Source organism: Vipera berus (genome assembly GCF_964194415.1).
Source record: "Vipera berus genome assembly, chromosome: 2".
Taxonomy (NCBI): domain Eukaryota; kingdom Metazoa; phylum Chordata; class Lepidosauria; order Squamata; family Viperidae; genus Vipera; species Vipera berus.
In genome coordinates this window covers 271,037,605-271,056,749 of record NC_138203.1, presented here as the reverse complement: position 1 = coordinate 271,056,749, position 19,145 = coordinate 271,037,605, and the positions used below count along the sequence as shown (strand labels likewise).

The 19,145-nt window shown below is 44.4% G+C and overlaps 1 protein-coding gene across 3 annotated transcripts in view; it reads left to right on the top strand.

Moving 5' to 3' along the window:
* The window catches only part of PPT2 (palmitoyl-protein thioesterase 2), a 58,557-nt gene that overhangs the window by 29,596 nt on the left and 9,816 nt on the right, over window positions 1-19,145 (top strand). For all 3 annotated transcript variants that reach the window (XM_081322021.1, XM_081322022.1, XM_081322020.1), the window contains exons 3-7: window positions 6,966-7,132; window positions 9,781-9,934; window positions 15,259-15,354; window positions 17,210-17,317; window positions 18,206-18,289. In XM_081322021.1, coding sequence (XP_081178147.1) covers window positions 6,977-7,132; window positions 9,781-9,934; window positions 15,259-15,354; window positions 17,210-17,317; window positions 18,206-18,289 — 598 coding nt within the window. In that variant the 5' untranslated portion in view covers window positions 6,966-6,976. The remainder of the gene's footprint in view (window positions 1-6,965; window positions 7,133-9,780; window positions 9,935-15,258; window positions 15,355-17,209; window positions 17,318-18,205; window positions 18,290-19,145) is intronic.

Here is a 19,145-nt window from a genome sequence, read left to right as displayed (position 1 = left end):
GGATTCGACCCGCCAAACTGCCGACCTTCTGATCAACAAGCTCAGTGTCCTAACCCACTGAGCCACCACGTCCCTTTTTCTAGGGAAATACTGGCTAGTTAATAAGCTTATGCAGTGGGTCAGTCTTCTGAGTCCTGGTAACCTGCAATCTCCTCTGTATATATTTCCAAGAGGGCAGAAATACTTTAGATCAGACAAGGCCCGTGGGCCGGATGCGGCCCGACATGTGGTTCCATCCGGCCCGGGGACCTGCTCTGAAAAGAGCGAAGGACTGGCCCGCTGCACCTCGGCCCAGCCCAGGCCGACCGGGCGCTGATCTACAACCTGGTTGCATTCATCAAAGCCAGAACGCGCTCAGCGTTAAATCCATGGCGCAGCCCCACCCCACCCCCCTGCGTACGCATGCAAGCAGAATCCAGTGTCCCTGCTGGCTGTCTTGTCACGCATGCTGACTTCACCCAGGATGCCGGCGCTGGCCGTCTGCTGTGCACACACTGTGCACACTAGGCATCCTAGCCACACCCACCCGGACCCTGGAGGGCAACCACAATGCTGATGTGGCCCTCAATGAAATTGAGTTTGACACCCCTGCTTTAGATCAATAACTGTAGCTTTCTTTTGGGGTACATTGACATAGGTGGATCTGACTGGGTACTTAACTGGGGTTTTACAAGCATCCGTTTAGTTATTTTTTTTTAAAAAAATAACTTTATTAATTTTTTTCAAGGTTAAAATACCAAGAGAATTATCAAAGAAGGAAATAGTAAAGAGGATATGGTAGAGAGAAAAATAGGAAATAGAGATGTAAGAAAATAAAAAAAAAATGTAGAAAGGTACACAAAAAAAGAATGACTTCTGATTTCTTTTACAGCAGATGGAAATGAAACTTAAGTTCAATTCTTACTCTAAAATTACAGATGGTTTTTCTTCTTTTTGTGACCCTGTAATCCCCTTGTATTGGGATGGAGTCGTAACGACTGAATGGAGCTAAACGTTTACTGGCTGGATGCCCTTCCTGACATCCATGCGGAGTTAGCAGCAGACATTTTTTCTCTTTGCGCCCTAATAGAGAAACATTTGTCTCTGCCTAGGATTGAACAAGGGATGCAGTGGCCCAGTGGGTTAGGATGCTGAGCTTGTTGATCAGATGGTCGGCAGTTTGGCGGGTCGAATCCCGAGTGCCGCGTAACAGAGTGAGCGCCTGTTACTCGGCCCAGCTTCTGCCCACCTAGCATTTCGAAAGCACGTAAAAATGCAAGTAAAAAAATAGGGACCACTCCGGTGGGAAGGTAACAGCGTTCCGTGAGCCTTTGGTGTCTAGTCATGCCGGCCACATGACCACGGAGACGTCCTCGGACAAGCGCTGGCTCTTCGGCTTTGAAACAGAGATGAGCACCGGCCCCTAGAGTCGGAAACGACTAGCACGCATGTGCGGGGGAACCTTTACCTTTTTTTAGGATTGAACTCTCAACCTTCTGAGTGTGAGGCGAGGGTCTGTACCTCTAGGCCCCCGCACCATCTAAAACCACAAATTAATATCCATTTTTAAGCAGTCTCTGAGTATTGTTAGTCATCAAATCTATATGCCATAATTTCATTTTTTTTCTGTTTCCCACAAAAAGTCCAAAACAGGCTTCCAATTGGTGATAAATTTAGTCAGCATCTTTTTCTCTAAACATCCATTTCTTCACTCTTCGTTCTACTGCAAGCTCTGGATTTTAGTTTCCAAACCAGAAGAGCCTTAAATTTGAACATGTTAGTTTATGGATTCAAATGAATGGGATGCATTCAGTCCTTGGGTTATGCTTCTGAGTAGGAAAACAGATTTCCTCTGGATGAGGCAAACCGTGCTCTTCAGCGCTGATTTGCAAGGGACGCTGCCTGCTTGTGTGAAAGTAGGTCAGTGGAATTCCTGTTGGGTGAGGAATAATAGTGGATCAGGGTTCACTTTCGCAACCGTCCTGCATTTACAGAGACTTGAGTAGACTGAGGCAAATCATCTCCGCTTGTGCCTCTGTTTGAAAGAATAAGTAGCATAGTCTGGGTTGAGTTGCTGTGAGAGAGATCAAAGAAAACACTGAAAGATAACATTGTTTTCAAGATATATGGTGCATTGTTACATTCACTTTTATGTTTTATACTTCTGGTTTTACATTGATAATAGGTATACCCAGTGTTTTTTTTTTGTAAAAGGAAAAGGTGCTGGAACTCACACATGTCATACAACCCGCCTTGTCTACTCTACAAGGTTCCATCCAAAAAAGGTGCCGGAACTCCGTTCTGGGCGTTCTATGACAAAAAAAGCCCTGGGTATACCTTCCCAATTACCTGTGCCTAACAGGTTACTGATTCTTCGTTCTCTTCTCCTCTTTTACCCCCCTTCCCAGTCAAAGGCAAAAAGACCATGTGATTTATTTATTTATTAAATTTATTGGCCATCCATCTTACCACGGACTAACTACGGGTGGCTTACAATATTAAAAAGATAAATCAAATACTACAAAAATGCAAAATACAAGACACAGCTCTAGCTAAACGATGGGGAAGGAAGCAGTGGAATGAGAGGTGGGATCATGATCATACTCATAATAGTAAAGTTGGTAGGGGCCTTGGAGGTCATCTAGTCCAACCCCCTGCTCAGGCAGGAAACCCTATACCATTTCAGACAAATGGCTGTCCAGTCTCTTCTTAAAAACTTCCAGTGTTGGAGCATTCATAGTTTCTGGAGGCAGGTTGTTCCACTGGTTAATTGTTCTAACCGTCAGGAAGTTTCTCCTTAGTTCTAGGTTGCTTCTCTCCTTGGTTAGTTTCCATCCGTTGCTTCTTGTCTTGCCTTCGTGTGCTTTGGAGAACAGCTTGACTCCCTCTTCTTTGTGGCAGCCCCTGATCTGTTCTTAATCTACCAACCACCTCCTGTGTGATGCTTTCCCATTGGACCCCCAAGCCAGCTTGGCAGAACCAGGTCTTTAAAGTGGAAAGCCAGGAGGATTGGATCAGCGAGAATTACAGAATTCATGCTTTGGACTGTACCAACGTGAACTTTGTAAAATGTGAAACACCAGTGCCCACGACGTCAGGGAGAAGTTTGTTGTCCTTGAGAAGCTTAATGCAAAGAGATTGTCAACTGTCCCATTGGGGTGGACAGCAAAAGAGACTGCTGGGACATATTTTTACCAAGAGTATAACTTTACTGAGGATTCCATATGGGTACAGAGGTAGAAAAGCCAGTTCTAACTATTTTGCGCGCAAACAGTCTAGGACAGGGGTAGGCAACCTTGGCTCTTTTATGACTCGTGGACTTCAACTCCCAGAATTCCTGAGCCCCCGCCTGTTTCTGTTGTCTGGTTGCGACCAAGGCTGCCTAGCAAGTCCACCATGACAAAGATTTTTTTTTTAAATTTCAGATAAAGGAGAGGTGAATTAGGTAATTCTCCAACTGTCTAAAACGGTATATCCCACATTCACAATTTTTTTTCAATCAGAGTAAGAATTAAGCCAGGGGCCCCTGACTACACGAACTCTTAAAATGAACATTAGACTTCTATATTTTATTTATATTTCACACTTCTTCAGTGCCCATTTTTCTCCGTAACATTTCAAGCTGCTGCCGCCCCCCGTCTCTCTCACTCTCACTTACACACTCTCTCACTCTCACTTTCTCTCTCTCTCTCTCTCTCTCACTCTCCCTCTCACTCTCCCTCTCACTTACACACTCTCTCACTCTCACTTTCTCTCTCTCTCTCTCTTTCTCTCTCTCTCTCTCTCTCACTCTCACTCTCACTTACACACTCTCTCACTCTCACTTTCTCTCTCTCTCTCTCTCTCTTGTAGCTTCTCCTATTGATCTGAGTTTGGTCCCATTCTGTAGCACTTTCAGAGTTATCCTGCTGATAGTCAGGCAGAGAACTTTTATCATAATTTATTTCACATGTTCTTTGGAATTGGAAAGAGTAAAAAGGATGGGATGAACGTGAGAGGATGAAGTTCTCAGGCAGAGCAAAGGAAACAAGATATTTCACCTTCCTCTACAGGCGAATACAGGTAGTCCTCAACTTACAACCAAAACTGAGTCCCAAATTTCCATTGTTAAGTGAGACAATTGTTAAGTGGCTTTTGCCCCATTTTACGAATTTTCTTGCCACAGTTGTTAAGTGAATCATTGCAGTTCTTAGGAACACGGTTGTTAAGTGAATCTGGCTTCCCCATAGACTTTGCTTGTCAGAGGGTCGCAAAAGGGGGGTCACCTGACCTCCGAGATGCTGTAACCATCATAAATATGAGTCAATTTTGATCACGTGACCATGGGGATGCTGCAGTAGTCCATAAGTGTGAAAAGTGGTCATAGGTCCTTTTCTCAGGGACATTGTAACTTCAAATGGTCACTAAATAAATGGTTGTACTGCCTGTAATGTTTGAAGCTACTCCAGAGGCTCCTCTCAATGCTCACCACCCCAAAATAGCACCTAGTATTCCTAATTTTAAAATAATTTTTTTTAAAAAAAAAAGTAAATAGCAGAATTTTCGTGTGATTTTGCTGTTCTTGCCCAACAATCTCTCAAGATCTTGCAAGATTAGCAACATCTTAGTGGGAGTTGGTGAACTCTACAGCATGACCACAGGAGTGTCTTACAATGTGGGAAGAGAATATTTTAAAGTTCGCAAAGATAGGAGTGAGGAATTGTGTGGAAAGGACAATCTCTGAAAGGTCTATATCAGGGGTGTCAAACTCAATTTCATTGAGGGCCACATCAGCATTGTGGTTGCCCTCAGGGGGCCGGGTGGGTGTGGCCAGGGTGGGCGTGGCCTACTGGGTGGGCGTGGCTAGAGTGCGTATGGCCTAGTGGATGGGCATGGCCAGCTCTACAACGTTCGCATCAAGGGTGCCTATGGGGGAGGAGTGGGACAGATCTGAGGGTCTCTGGCAGAAGGAGGGTCTCTGGGCCAGGGCCAAAGCAGTGGGGGCCGTTCCCTCACTGTTTCCAGGATGGGTTTGCGGGCCACATGAAACCACTTCGTGGGCCGGATCCGGCCCCCGGGCCTTGTGTTTGACATGTCTGGTCTATATAGTCCTTCCTTGAAAAAAACAAAAAACAACAGCTGAGAAACTGATTCACTGCAAAGTCATCACTAAAAGTCAACATGGGTTTGTCAAAAACAGATCATGCCAGACAAACCTTATTGCATTCTTTGACCAAGTGACAAAATTAGTGGACTAGAGGAATGCTGTAGATATAATTTACTTGGACTTCAGTAAGGCATTTGATAAAGTAGATCACAACCTTCTACTTGACAAGATAGAAAAATGTGGGTTAGACAGCATCACCACCAGATGGATTCGTAGCTGGCTGACAGGCCGTAATCAGCGTGTGGTCCTCAATGGAACTGCATCTACATGGAAGGAAGTGTGTAGTGGGGTGCCCCAGGGCTCTGTTCTGGGCCCAGTGCTCTTCAACATCTTCATTAACGATTTGGATGAGGGGATAGATGGGGAACTCATCAAATTTGCAGATGACACCAAGCTGGCAGAAATAGCCAATACTCCAGAAGATAGGCTTAAGATACAGGAGGATCTGGACAGACTCGAACACTGGGCACTATCTAACAAAATGAAATTCAATTGTGAAAAAAGTAAGGTTCTACATTTAGGCAGGAAAAATCAAATGCACAGGTATAGTATAGGTGGTACCTTGCTCAATAGTGGTAACTGTGAGAGGGATCTCGGAGTCCTAGTAAACAATCACTTCAATATGAGCCAGCAGTGTGCTGCAGCTGCCAAAAAAAGCCAACACAGTGCTAGGCTGCATTAACAGAGGGATAGAATCAAGATCACGTGAAGTACTAATACCACTTTACAATGCCTTGGTAAGGCCACACCTGGAATACTGCATCCAGTTTTGGGCACCACGATGTAAAAAAGATGTTGAGACTCTAGAAAGGGTACAGAGAAGAGCAACAAAGATGATTGGGGGACTGGAGGCTAAAACATATAGGGAACGGTTGCTGGAATTGGGTATGTGTAGTTTAACGAAGAGAAGGGTGAGGGGGTGACATGATAGCAGTGTTCCAATATCTCAGGGGCTGCCACAAAGAAGAGGGAGTCAGGCTATTCTCCAAAGCACCTGAAGGCAGGACAAGAAGCAACGGATGGAAACTAGTCAAGGAGAGAAGCAACCTAGAACTAAGGAGAAACTTCCTGACAGTTAGAACAACTAACCAGTGGAACAACCTGCCTCCAGAAGTGGTGAATGCTCCAACACTGGAGGTTTTTAAGAAGAGACTGGACAGCCATTTGTCTGAAATGGTATAGGGTTTCCTGCCTTAGTAGGGGGTTGGACTAGATGACCTCCAAGGTCCCTTCCAACTTATTATTATTATTATTAAGGTATCTTTATTCCAAGATAACTTCTGGCTCCATTGACCTTTTTTTAGGAAATAAAATGAGGAGTGCTTGATAAGCTTGGATTCAAAATGCACCCTCTTGCTCAGAAAAAGCAACAAAATTAAGTGTGTGAGTGTGGGGGCGGGAAGGATCCCAGGAACCAGTGCTTTTTTTGTAAAAGAAAAAGGTGCCGGGACTCACACATGTTATACAACCCACCTTGCCAACCCTACAAGGTTCCATCCCAAAAAGGTGCCGGAACTCCGTTCTGAGCGTTCAAAGAGAAAAAAAGCCCTGCCAGGAACAAGTGAAGGTGAATCGGAAGGAATTTCAACAATTGCCTTTGGAGCAAATAACAGGGGTTTGTGTGTGTGTGTGGGGGGGGATGTGTGTGTAGCCAGATTCCCCCCATTTTGTGATTGTTCTTGACCCGGCCGTAGACTCAGTGTTTCCTACTTCTAGGCTGGGCAGTCCCTCCATAATAATACACTGTTGAGCAGAAAAAGGTTTTGCCGGCTTAAATGGGACGGTGAGAAATTTCTTAGGGTTGGGCTGGAGGTCAGTGTAACCCTTCTCTCTCGTCCAGCTGATGGGACCATGCCACACCACCGAGGCTATCTCTGCTTACTGGCTGCTTTCTGCCTCGCCTGCCTCTTCCTCACGTTCACCGCCTCTTATAAGCCTGTCATCGTTGTCCATGGCCTGTTTGACAGCCCTTCTGACTTCCAGCTCTTGCTTAATTTCATCAATGAGGTGAGTGGGGGAGGCCACATTGATCAGACTGATGGGGGATGATGGGAACTATAGACACTGACTTCATAAATGATTATTTGTAGCCTCTCCGCTTCCCCTTCCTTCCTCCTCCTCCTCTTCCTCCTCCCCTCCTTCTTCTCCTTCCCTCTGGTCTCCTCTCCTCTCCATTTTTTCTCCTCCACCTCTTTCTTCTCCATCTCTCCTCCTTCTATCCTTTTCTTCTCCTCTGCTTTGCTAATCTGGGAGGGAGAATGTTGCAGCCATCTTGTTCTGATTAGAATCTGGATTATTTTTTTTATTTTAATTCCATTTATATCCCACCCTTCTCCGAAGACTCAGGGCGGCTTACAAGCTTAGCAGTAGCCTTCATTCTATGTATATGCCTGCTTATTAGGGCTTTCACACACACCCCCAAGCGGCATTATTACAAAGTCAGCTTAATTGCCCCCAACAATCTGGGTCCTCATTTTACCTACCTCGGAAGGATGGAAGGCTGAGTCAACCTTGAGCCTGGTGGGACTCGAACCTGCACTAATTGCAGGCAGCTGGTGTTACTTAAGGAGGCATTAGCCCACTGCTCCACCAAGGATTAGGGTGTAATTTATTTTTCTGGGCCTCGGGTGACTCATTCTGGGCAGGCTGTAGACAGAATATACGTAGTCCTGTGCGGTGCGATAAACAGGCTGATATTGCACAGGGATTGAGCTGGAAAGTCTGGTTTTTCTGGGCAGGGGAAGATGAGGGCTCAAACTCTGAAGCTGCCAAATGCTTGTTTTATTGCCATCCAAATCTCCATTCGTGACCGTTCTAATCTAATAATCTCTTGTTTGTGGAGGGTCACCCATTCTTTCATCCAGACCAAGCAACGTACCACAAAATACAATTTTAAATCTGGTAAACCCAAGCCTCCTTTTACTTTAGCATCTTGCAACAATTTATACTTACTCTCAGGTTTTTTTTCCCTCTCTTGCCATACAATCTTAGAAATATCCTTTTGTCATTGTTTAAGTTTTAAGGGACGCGGTGGCTCAGTGGGTTAGGACGCTGAGCTTGTCGATCAGAAGGTCGGCAGTTTGGCAGGTCGAATCCCGAGTGCTGCATAACAGAGTGAGCACCTGTTACTCGTCCCAGATTCTGCCAACCTTGCAGTTCGAAAGCACGTAAAAATGCAAGTAGAAAATAGGGACCACTACGGTGGGAAGGTAACAGCGTTCCGTGCGCCTTTGGCCACATGACCACGGAGAAGTCCTCGGACAAGCGCTGGCTCTTCGGCTTTGAAACGGAGATGAGCACCGGCACCTAGAGTCGGAAACGAGTAGCACACATGTGCGGGGGAATCTTTACCTTTACCTAAGTTTTATACACTACATCAATCATCAGTATTGATAATTTATGAAATAGAAACCACATCTTTTGGTAAAGCATTCATCTTGATTATGGAAATCCTGCGCAATAAAGATAATTGTAATTTATCCTGCCTACGCATCCCACCCTTTTTTCAAGATTAGTCAGCATGCTCCTTTCTCTACCCCTTTCCCCCCCCTTTGTGACACCCTATAAAGTAGTTTAGATTGAGTGGCACCTTAATACTCATTGTTAATTGGTTCCGGGAGGTGCAATGAGTGCCAAAAGCTATGAGTACCAAACAGATTTTTCCCATAAGGAATAATGTAGTAAATCACAAGACAGCTGACACTGACAAGTTCTGGCTTATGTGTTGACTACTGAACAAACAATGAGTACCGGGACAAAATTTTCACATCAAAATGTGGAATTCGATGAATTTCAAAGCAATTGAGTACCAAGGAACCATGGTATGTCTCAGTAGGAGTATGAACTAAGATCTCATTAATCCAAGTCTGGCATTATCTAATCACTACTTCACGCTGCCTCCATACAGGAAAGGAAAAGGAAAAAAAAATCACCACCAGGAGGTATTTTTCCCCCCTATCTCGGTGTGTCATCAAAGGAACTTTCTTCAAATGTCAAGGCAAAACAAGTTTAGGATTGCTGCTTCCTGCACAAAGTGACCACAGTGGGGGTAGCTGTGATTATGTTGTGACTAGACTTTGAGCAACCCTTCTTGGTTTGGGCAAGGATATTTAGGAGAAACTGGATCATCAAATCTTCCCTGAAGGAGATAAGGAATAAGTAACAGATGTAGCGTTATGTTTGTAATATTTGTATCTAGCAGGAAGAGACAGAGATGGGAATAGCGCAGGGCTTATGTTTCCTCTTTGTAAATATTTTACACTTCCCTCCTCCTTTCTCGCTGTTGAAAGTTGTGTGTTGTTACTTTACTGATAGAAAAAGGACTCTGTGTAACTTGGTAGTTCATGTGTAAGATATTTTTTATGGCATTGTTACATTTATGCTTCAATATTTATGCTTCAGTCTAAATGTTCAGTTTAGGTTCAGCTTCAGCCTAGATCAGGGGTAGGCAACCTTGGCTCTTTTATGACTCGTGGACTTCAACTCCCAGAATTCCTGAGCCAGCCAAGCTGTCTCAGGAATTCTGGTAGTTGAAGTCCACGAGTCATAAAAGAGCCAAGGTTGCCTACCCCTGGCCTAGATTCTCCCATGTCTAAAGAATGTGATAAAAGTATTGAAAATATCTCGTGCTTTTCATCCCTGTCAAATTCCTATAGACTCATCCAGGAACCAACGTTTCAGTTGTGGATTTGTTTGACCGAAGTGAAAGCCTGAAATCTCTGTGGATGCAAGTGGAGGGGTTCAGACAGGCGATTTACCCTATTATGCAGAATGCTGTGGATGGGGTCCACCTTTTCTGCTACTCACAAGGTAATGGGGCTCTTGGCATGGCCAAAGGCAGGTCTGGCTCCATATTGGAAGGAATAGAGGCTAATTGAGTGATAATTGACATATGACCTGGAGTTGTGCTTGTCAGTCATTGTGGCCATAAGTCAAGGCACCATGTAACTGGATTTTGATTTTACAACCATTTTTATATTGTTATAAAGTGAATCCAGTGTAGCCAATGGTGGGGTTTGGGTTTTTTTTGTGCCAAAAATAGGCAAAAACATCACAAATTGCAGTCACATGACTTCAAAAAGCTGCAACCAAACATCAATGTGAGTTAGTTTCCAAACACCTGAAATGCAATCATGTGACCGCAGGAAAGGAGTGCAGCAGTCATAACTTCAAGGGCAGGTTGTAAGAAGAGTTTTAAAAGCCTGTTGTAATTTTGAACAGTCGTTAAGTCACCAGTTATAAGTTGAGGACTACTTGTACCACCTTTCCTTTCCTTACATTCCCTCATGGTGGCTGAGGAATTCTGGGAGTGGAAGTCCACCTATTGCAAAGGTGCCCTATTCTCACATTTTGCTTGAGGAATTCTGGGAGTTGAAGTCCACCCATTGTAACGCTGGTGAAGTTGAGAAATACTGGCCTAAAGTAATGTTAGCTCCGAGTTGCTGTGGGAAATTAAAAGTTGTGTGAGGTTTTGCCTTCTGTCGCTCCTCAAGAGCCAATCTACAAGAAGCATCATCCAGATGGCCTGATGTATACATGGAGATGATTTTGTCTGTTCAAAAATAGAGGTAGAAGATTATCAGGAATGATCTGGGGAACATGAGCGATTTCTTTGCCTGTTTTTCCTGAAATTGTATTACTTATTTGTTTATTAAATTTGTATACCATCATACACTCACACAATTCTCCGTACAACAGTTGTGTTTTGTCTGGTTGGTACTTACAAGGCAGAGTAACCAGGGTCCCAGCACCACAAAAACACTGGCCAAAAAAAGTTCCCATAATGCACTAGGCCAGCTTAAAATGGGGTTGGATGGCTTATGGCTTATGGTCCAGCATCTCTCCCTTCCCCTCCCCTCCCCTCCCTTCTTCTTCCTCTCCCGCTGTCCCTTTCTTTTCCCCTCCCCATCTCCCTCTCTCTTTCTCCCCCTCCCTCTGTCCCTCTTTCTTCCTCTCTTCTCATCATCATCTTCCTCTTTCTCACCCTTTCGGTCCCTGTCCCCCTCCCTCTCCCTCTCTTCTTCCTCTTCCTCTTCCTTTTTCCCCTTCCCTCTCTCCCCCCTCCCTCCCTCCCTCCTCCTTCTCTCCTCCTTCTCTCTCTCTCTCTCTCTCTCTCTCTCTCTCTCTCTCTCTCTCTCTCTCTCTCTCTCTCTCTCTCTCTCTCTCTCTCTCTCTCCTTCCCCGCCATGCACCAGTTCTCTTCCTGAGGCTTTCTGTTGATGGGCCCCTGTGACCCATCCAAGGCAATTCTGGGTTGCACAAGGCCTTCGTTCCTTCAGCAGCTTCTGAAAATGCTTTTTGGTGATCTCTGTGGCTTCCAAAACCCATGCAAAAGCATGCCCCATTCTCACACCCCATTCTCATGTGACCCAAACCCTACCTAACCTATTCTTGCACGGCCAGGGAATCCTCCCCAAATCACACAAGAACAGGGGATGCTGTTGAGAATAGCTGTTGTTGGGTGAATCTGGTGCATCACTCAAAATGTTGTGGCGTGTCATCTTTTGACGTGGATGTCATAAGTCCACCATCACTGGTCTGGAGAGAGAGAGGTCTAGGTTTGAGTGGCACTGCTTAATCTGAACAACAACATATTTAATGCCTACACTGAACCATAAATGGATCTGCCGTAGTAATAGTTCACCTGTAGAGTTCAAATGCTTCCTTTGTGTGCGCACTTCACTTGGTCATCCTTTCCATGTTGGTTTGCGCTGGAGGCCTGAAGCAAAGTGGTGGTGATTTTCATAACATCCTGGCTTGCAACTTGGGGCCTAGATGAGTATGCATTCAAGAAAGAGATGATTGGATTGTATGGACACCACCCAATCATCTCTAAGCCTCCCTTCAGGTTTTTGACCTGGGAGGAAGTTCAAACATCTTCAAGATGCTGAGGTTGAGGAACAGTGGCCTAAAGCCATGTTAGCTTAAAGACTGTGGGAAATTAAAAGGGCTGGTGAGTTTCTGCCTCTGGTTGCTCATCAAAGGCCAATCCAGGGCAAGTATCATTCTGTTAGTTTGCATTTAGGAAGCTCATCGTGCAAGCAACCGTTTATAATGTTTGTCAAAATTTTTGATGTCACTTGTCATAATCTTTTTGCGAACCTCACAAATGTTTCCAAATTTGAGGAGAAATACCGGTACCGCTAGTCCTCAACTTACAACAGTTCATTTAGTGACCATTCAAAGTTACAACAGCACTGAAAAAAGTAATCTGTGACCTTTTTTCACTGTTGTGACCCTTGTAGCATCCCCGTGATTATGTGATCAAAGCTGCTTGGCAACTGGTTCATACGTGACCGTTGCTATGTCCCAAGGTAATGAGATCCCCTTTTGCAATCTTTTGACAAGCAAAGTCAACGGCGAAGCCAGATTTGCTCAACAACCGGGTTACTAACTTACCAACTGCAGTGATTCACTTAACAAAGGTGGTGTTCTGTACCAGCCTGCTACCGGCCCTGCAGATAAGGCAGGGACAGCCCCTTTTACAAGAAGGCAAGAGGCTGGAACTAAGCCTGCCAAATTTATTAACATAAAAACATAAACAGAGCAAAGAGAGCAAACACAAACCATGAAACAGGAGCTATTCAAACGGTTGCCTTCAGCAAACCAGCCCTCCCACGCATTCCCCTTTTATACAGTTCAGGGCGTGGCTTCTCTCTGCCTCCTTTTGAGGTGCCCCATTGCCTTCCTCTGTTTACTCCTGCTTGACTGCCTCCTGCGTCGGGCGTCCTTGAACAGGGCCAGCTCTGGGTCATCTTCATCCACGCTGTCAGGCTCACACAGCTGGGTCTGCGTCGTGACCAGGTGGGAGGGGCCTGGCTGAGGGCTCTCATCAGCAAGCTCTCCAACCCCGTCAGCAAGCTCTTCAACACTCCCCTCCTCCTCCTCTGAGTTGTCCGACCCAACTGCCGAACCCACAGGCTGACCCTGAATCACAACAGGTGGCAAGAAAGTTCGTAAAATGGGGCAAAGCTCACTTAACAAATCTCTTGCTTCTCAACAGAAATGTTGGACTCAATTTTGGTCATAAGTCGAGGACTACCTGTAGTTCTTGACTTCTATCTACAATTTCGATTAGAATTTCCATAGCTAAGCAAAGTGGTTAAGTGCGTGTCGCACCTGATTTTCTGACATTTTTTTGCTATGGTTATTAAAACGGTTTTTAAGTGAATGACGCAGTGATTAAACACATCCGACTTCTCCCATTGACTTTGCTTGTCTGAAGGTGACCGGGAAGGTCGCAACTGGTGATCACATGACTCTGGGACGTTGCATCTCTCTTAAAAACATCCCAGTTGCCAATCCCCCAAATTTGGAGGACGTAACCGTGGGGCTGCTGCAATGGTTTTAAGTGTGAAGACCAGTTATAAGTCACTTTTTTCCAGTGGCGCATTGCAAGCTCAAACGCTTGCTAAACAAGTAGTTGTGAGGACCGCTGTACTCCAAAGGCCCCATTTGTCAATCTTCTACATAGTGCAGACATGTCAAACACAAGGCCCGGGGGCCAGATCCGGTCCACGAAGTGGTTTCATGCGGCCCGCGAAGCCATCCTGGAAACAGTGAGGGAATGGCCCCCACTGCCTTGGCCCTGGCCCAGAGACCCTCCTTCTGCCAGAGACCCTCAGATCTGTCCCACTCCTGCCCAGGCCCCCATAGGCACCCTTGATGCCAACGATGTAGAGTTGGCCATGCCCACCCAGTAGTAGGCCATACGCACTCTAGCCACGCCCACCCAGTAGGCCACACCCACTGGTTGCCCCTGAGGGGCAATGCTGATGTGGCCCTCAATAAAATTGAGTTTGACACCCCTGACATAGTGTGAAAGGTTGGCGTTTTGATGGAAGGCCCAAAAAAAGTCAGTGTAGAGGAAGACCATTTTTTTTTATTTGGGTGAAGATTTAGAGACAAATATTGCCAATGTCGCCCCTTTTCTAAAACTTGATTCTTGATTCTTTTCGGTTAAGATCTTTCAGTTTAGTAGCTGGAGGAGCTGTGGGGTTGTGCATGTGAGCCAGAACACTCAATTGTGGTCGATAGTTTGGAAAGAACTGGCTCCTGCGTGAGGCGATCTGCGCTGTGATTGGCTGCTGTGGGTGCGGAGGGGGAGTTTCCCTTTTTTCCCGCTTTTTTTTTTCTCCGTGCCTTTTTTTTGAATTTTTTTAAATTAGTTTTATAGGGTTAACCAGGGCTTTTTTTGTCATAGAACGCTCAGAACAGAGTTCCAGCACCTTTTTTGGATGGAACCTTGCAAGGCGGGTTGTATGACATGTGTGAGTTCCGGCACCTTTTTCTTTTACAAAAAAAGCACTGGGGTTAACAAAGAACAGGGATCTTCAAACTTGGCCCTTTTATGACTTGTGGACTTCAACTCCCAGAATTCCTCAGCCAGCATGCCTGGCTGAGGAATTCTGGGAGTTGAAGTCCACAAGTCATAAAAGGGCCAAGTTTGAAGGCCCCTGACAAAGAAGGTTAGGGAAAAGGGGACTTGGAATAGGGTAGAGGAAAGGTTAAGGGTAGGGGTTGGGATATATACATATATTTGTGAAGCAATATGGTGGTTGGGTAGTCCAAAGTAGCAAATAACAAGTTGTTTGTAGATAGTTCAGGTTGCATCAATAAAAATTCCCTCTGATTCCCTTAATTTTCACATAGTCAAAGTAATTAAGTTAATACAGTTCTAGTTACGAGCTAGTCAATTAACAAAGTTTTCAATATAGTTTGACTAATACACATCAAAGTCCTGTTTTTAAGTTTTACCTAATTACAATATAAATACTCTAAGGGAGCCTATAATATGCAGAAAAGAGCTTACTTTTTGGGTAACCTACAATTCCCTATTCCAGTAAAGAATAATTCTCTTGTCTACAAAACCTACGTTGTTCATTACATATCATTCTTACGATTTAACAGTAAAATCTAATCTTCATCTTGACACGTCACCAATTTATTTTAAAAAATGTGTGCCTTGTACACTCTTTGATTTACCTCACGATTCTCCCGTTTGCCTGACTACCTTTCTTTACTGTAAATATAGATGTTAAATATATTTATTTATGTAAAACTACGAGTTCTTGTCAGCGTCTCTGACTCCATTTGGCTGCTCAATTCCTTGACATTTTCACTCTGTCCTACAGGAGGACTTATTTGTCGTGCTCTGCTCTCTACGATGCCCGACCACAACGTGGACACCTTCATCTCTCTCTCCTCCCCGCAAATGGGGCAATATGGGGGTAAGCAATGAAACAAGGATAAGGGACACTCTGGTGATATTTGTGTGGGACTTTGGGGCACAAGACTGGAGTGTAAAGGGAAAAGGAAAAAATCAAACCAAACCAGGGACTTAACTCTTTTCGGCGCAGCGGAATACCTAGTACAGTTACAACCTCAACTTTTTGTTTTCCATTTCTGATGGATACCGGCCATTTCTCTAACAGCCAAGTATAATATTTCATTTCCAGTATCTTTTCCCTTATCCTATTTGGTTTACCGTTCCAGTCTCACCAATCCAAAAGTTTCATTTTTGCACCTCCATTTATGCATTTGTTTCTATTATATTTAAACATGGGTTTCTATATAGGCAGTCCTAGTCCCACGATCACAACTGAGCCCGAAATTTAGGTTGTGAAGTGAGACGTTTGTTAAGTGAGTTTTGCCCCATTTTACGACCTTTCTAGCCACGGTTGTTAAGTGAATCACTGCAGGTGTTAAGTTAATAACCCGGTTGTTAAGTGAATCTGGCTTCCCCATTGACTTGGCTTGTCAGAAGTTCGCAAAAGCTGTTCACAAGGCTCCGGGCTACTGCAACCGTTGTAAGTATGAACCAGTTGCCAAGCATCTGAATTTTGATTACATGACCATGGGGATGCTGCAACGGTGTGAACAATGGTCATAAGTCACTTTTTCCAGTGCCTTTGTAACTTTGAATGGTCATTAAACGAACAGTTGTAAATTGAAGAATAACTGTATTTACTCTTACACATGTATCTATGTTTATATTTACATTGCTAAGATGGAAATCTCTGGAATTTTGACAGCCCCATCTCCTAGCTTTTCCAACTGGTGCTACCTCCAAATAGATGGGATTTCAGCTCCCAAATTAGCTGGCATGCGTGGAGGTATTTACTTTGAAAAAGAACTGAGATTAGGGAGTCATTAGTTGTCGTGTGTGCTTTAGCCTTCCCAAAGGCATACAGGTGGTCCTCTACCTACGCCTACAATTGAGCCCCAAATTTCTGTTGCTAAGTGAGTCATTTGTTAAATGAGTTTTGCCCCATTTTACAATCTTTCTTGCCACAGTTGTTAAGTGAATCACTGCAGTTGTTAAGTTAGTAACATGGTTGTTAAGTGAATCTGGCTTCCCCATTGACTTTGCTTGCCAGAAGATCACAAAAGGTGATCACATGACCCCGGGGCATTGAAATGGCAATAAATATGAGTCCGTTGCTAAAAATATGAATTTTGATCATGTGACCATGGCAATGCTGCAACGGTCATAAGTATGAAAAATGGTCATAAGTTGCCTTTTCAGTGCTGTTGTAACTTTGAATGGTCACTAAATGAATTGTTGTAAGTTGAGGACAACCTGTAATGTCTGGGGATTATGAGTGATTTGGGTCATCCTGTCTGGAAACATCAGATTAGGTTACAAAAGGATAGAACAGGGATGTCAAACTCAATTTCATTGAGGGCCGCATCAGCATTGCGGTTGCCCTAAGGGGGCCGGGTGGGTATGGCCAGGGTGGGCGTGGACTACTGGGTAGGCGTGGCTAGAGTGCGTATGGCCTACTGGGTGGGTGTGGCCAGCTCTACATCGTTCGCATCAAGGGTGCCTATGGGGGCCCGGGCAGGAGTGGGACAGATCTGAGGATCTCTGGCAGAAGGAGGGTCTCTGGGCCAGGGCCAAGGCAGTGGGGGCCGTTCCCTCACTGTTTCCAGGATGGCTTCGTGGGCCACATGAAACCATTTCGCAGATCGGATCTGGCCCCAGGGCCTTGTGTTTGACATGTCTGGGATAGAAGATCCTGAGCTTAAAATAGTGATGGGAAAACTATTCATTGGCATCCTCTACATTTTTTTCCAATTCAGACACCAACTACTTGAAGTGGCTCTTTCCGCACTACATGAAGAGCAACCTCTACCGCCTCTGCTACACCCAGCTGGGTCAAGATGTCTCCATCTGTAACTACTGGAATGGTAAAATACGGTCTGCTTTGTGACTTCTGCAGTTATTCTTCATTTCATGGGGGGCTTTTGAGGGTTTAAACTGTTTTCGCTTATGAATGAAGATGCATGTCCCAGGATAATGTTGCAAGATCCAATCTGGGTGGGTCACCAGGACCAGAGGTTTTGTCTTCTGAACTTTCAATCTTGTGCAGGGTACCATCCTCCGGGAACTTCACTCTCTCCAGAATGTTTTCACCTATATTGTTGAATTCACATATTGTGTGAGGCCATGATTTGTTTTAAATGTGGTTTGTTGAAGCTCCAGTAGCTCAGCTAATAACCCTAACCCATAACCAAAGAAATTGCACTGTGGTTAATACAATGGGTGAACTCATCTTTTGGCCAAATGGTTCTTGTCTTAAGCCAAGTTGGATGGCCAAATGTAATTGGGTTGGGTGAATACAAATCACTAAACCATAAGCTGAGGCTTTCTAATTATAGTCACTGAATTCATGCTTATAGACTTAGCTAAGACTAAATAATGTCTTAATGGGATGTTTCATCTGGCCTGTGCTTAATAGGCTAATTCCTTAATAGGCCTATATTTATCCACATTTTCTGGTTCCCAATGTGGGGGCTGTATGAGGCATTGCTTACACAGCCAAAATAGTATTATCTATGCCAAAAATGTTACATTAGCATTTTTTTTAATTGCTCATTTCTGGTATTAAAAGTTGGTTAAGATCTAGTTTCATATCTAAAATCTAGAGGAAAGATAGGTGTAGGTGGGCTGACGCATTGCCCTAAATCTTGAAGTTGATTTAGTGAGTTAATTAACATATCTTATTGGATACAGAAACAAAACAAAGTGACTCTCAACTTTTCTCTCTCCCCCCTCCCTATCTTTTGCGTTTTCAGACCCACACCACAGAGATCTTTACCTCAACAATAGCAATTTCTTGGCTGTGTTGAATGATGAGAGACTTCACCCCAATGCAAGTGGTAAATGTGTTTTGACATCCTTCAATTCCAGTACACAAGGGAGAGTGGTAGAGTAGCAAACGCCACATGTTCCTGCTTTGTGATTAATTCAAAATACAGGTAGTCCTTGACTTATAACCACAGTTGAGCTCAAAAGTTCCGATATTAAGCAAGATAGTTATTAAGTGAATTTTGCCCCATTTTCTGACCTTTCTTGCCACTGTTGTAATGGGCTAGGCAGTTATCAGTCCAGGATGCTTCAGTTCAGTTCCTGCACCAAGAAGAGCTGGACACTAAATAGCTCTCTCCAGCTCTACGATTCTCTGTTCAAACCTCCAGAGCAAATCAAATCTCCAATGAATTCCTGCCAAAAGGGATTATTTTTAGGAGCCTGTCCAAACTCTGCCTTATAGCTAGAGCTGGCTCTGTGCCTCCAGCAAAGGTTTAGAAGCAGGAGTACACGTGATTTTATTTGCAACTGAAACATTTCCTAATATGGAGAATATAAGGTGACTGCAAAAATCATTGCTCGGGTTTTTTTTTCCTTTCCTGCCTGAGCCTTTCAAGAAGGCTTGAAAGCGGATCTTGGCCAAGCCAGATCCGCTGGGGGCTTTAAAGTTCAAGCTTGTCAAATTTCCTGACCTTTTAGGCTTTGGGATAATCACGAAATGCCATTCGAAATCCTCGCTTCGGGGATAGCTTTTATGACATGGCCTAATTTTATTTTTCTGCATCATTTCTGCTAACTACCGAAACCAGCATTTTCTAATCTTGGCCACGCGTGGACTTTGACTCCCAGAATTCCCCGGCAGAATTTCAACTCCCAGAATTTCTCAGTGTCTGGGGAATTTTAAGAGTCAAAAGTCCACACCTCTTA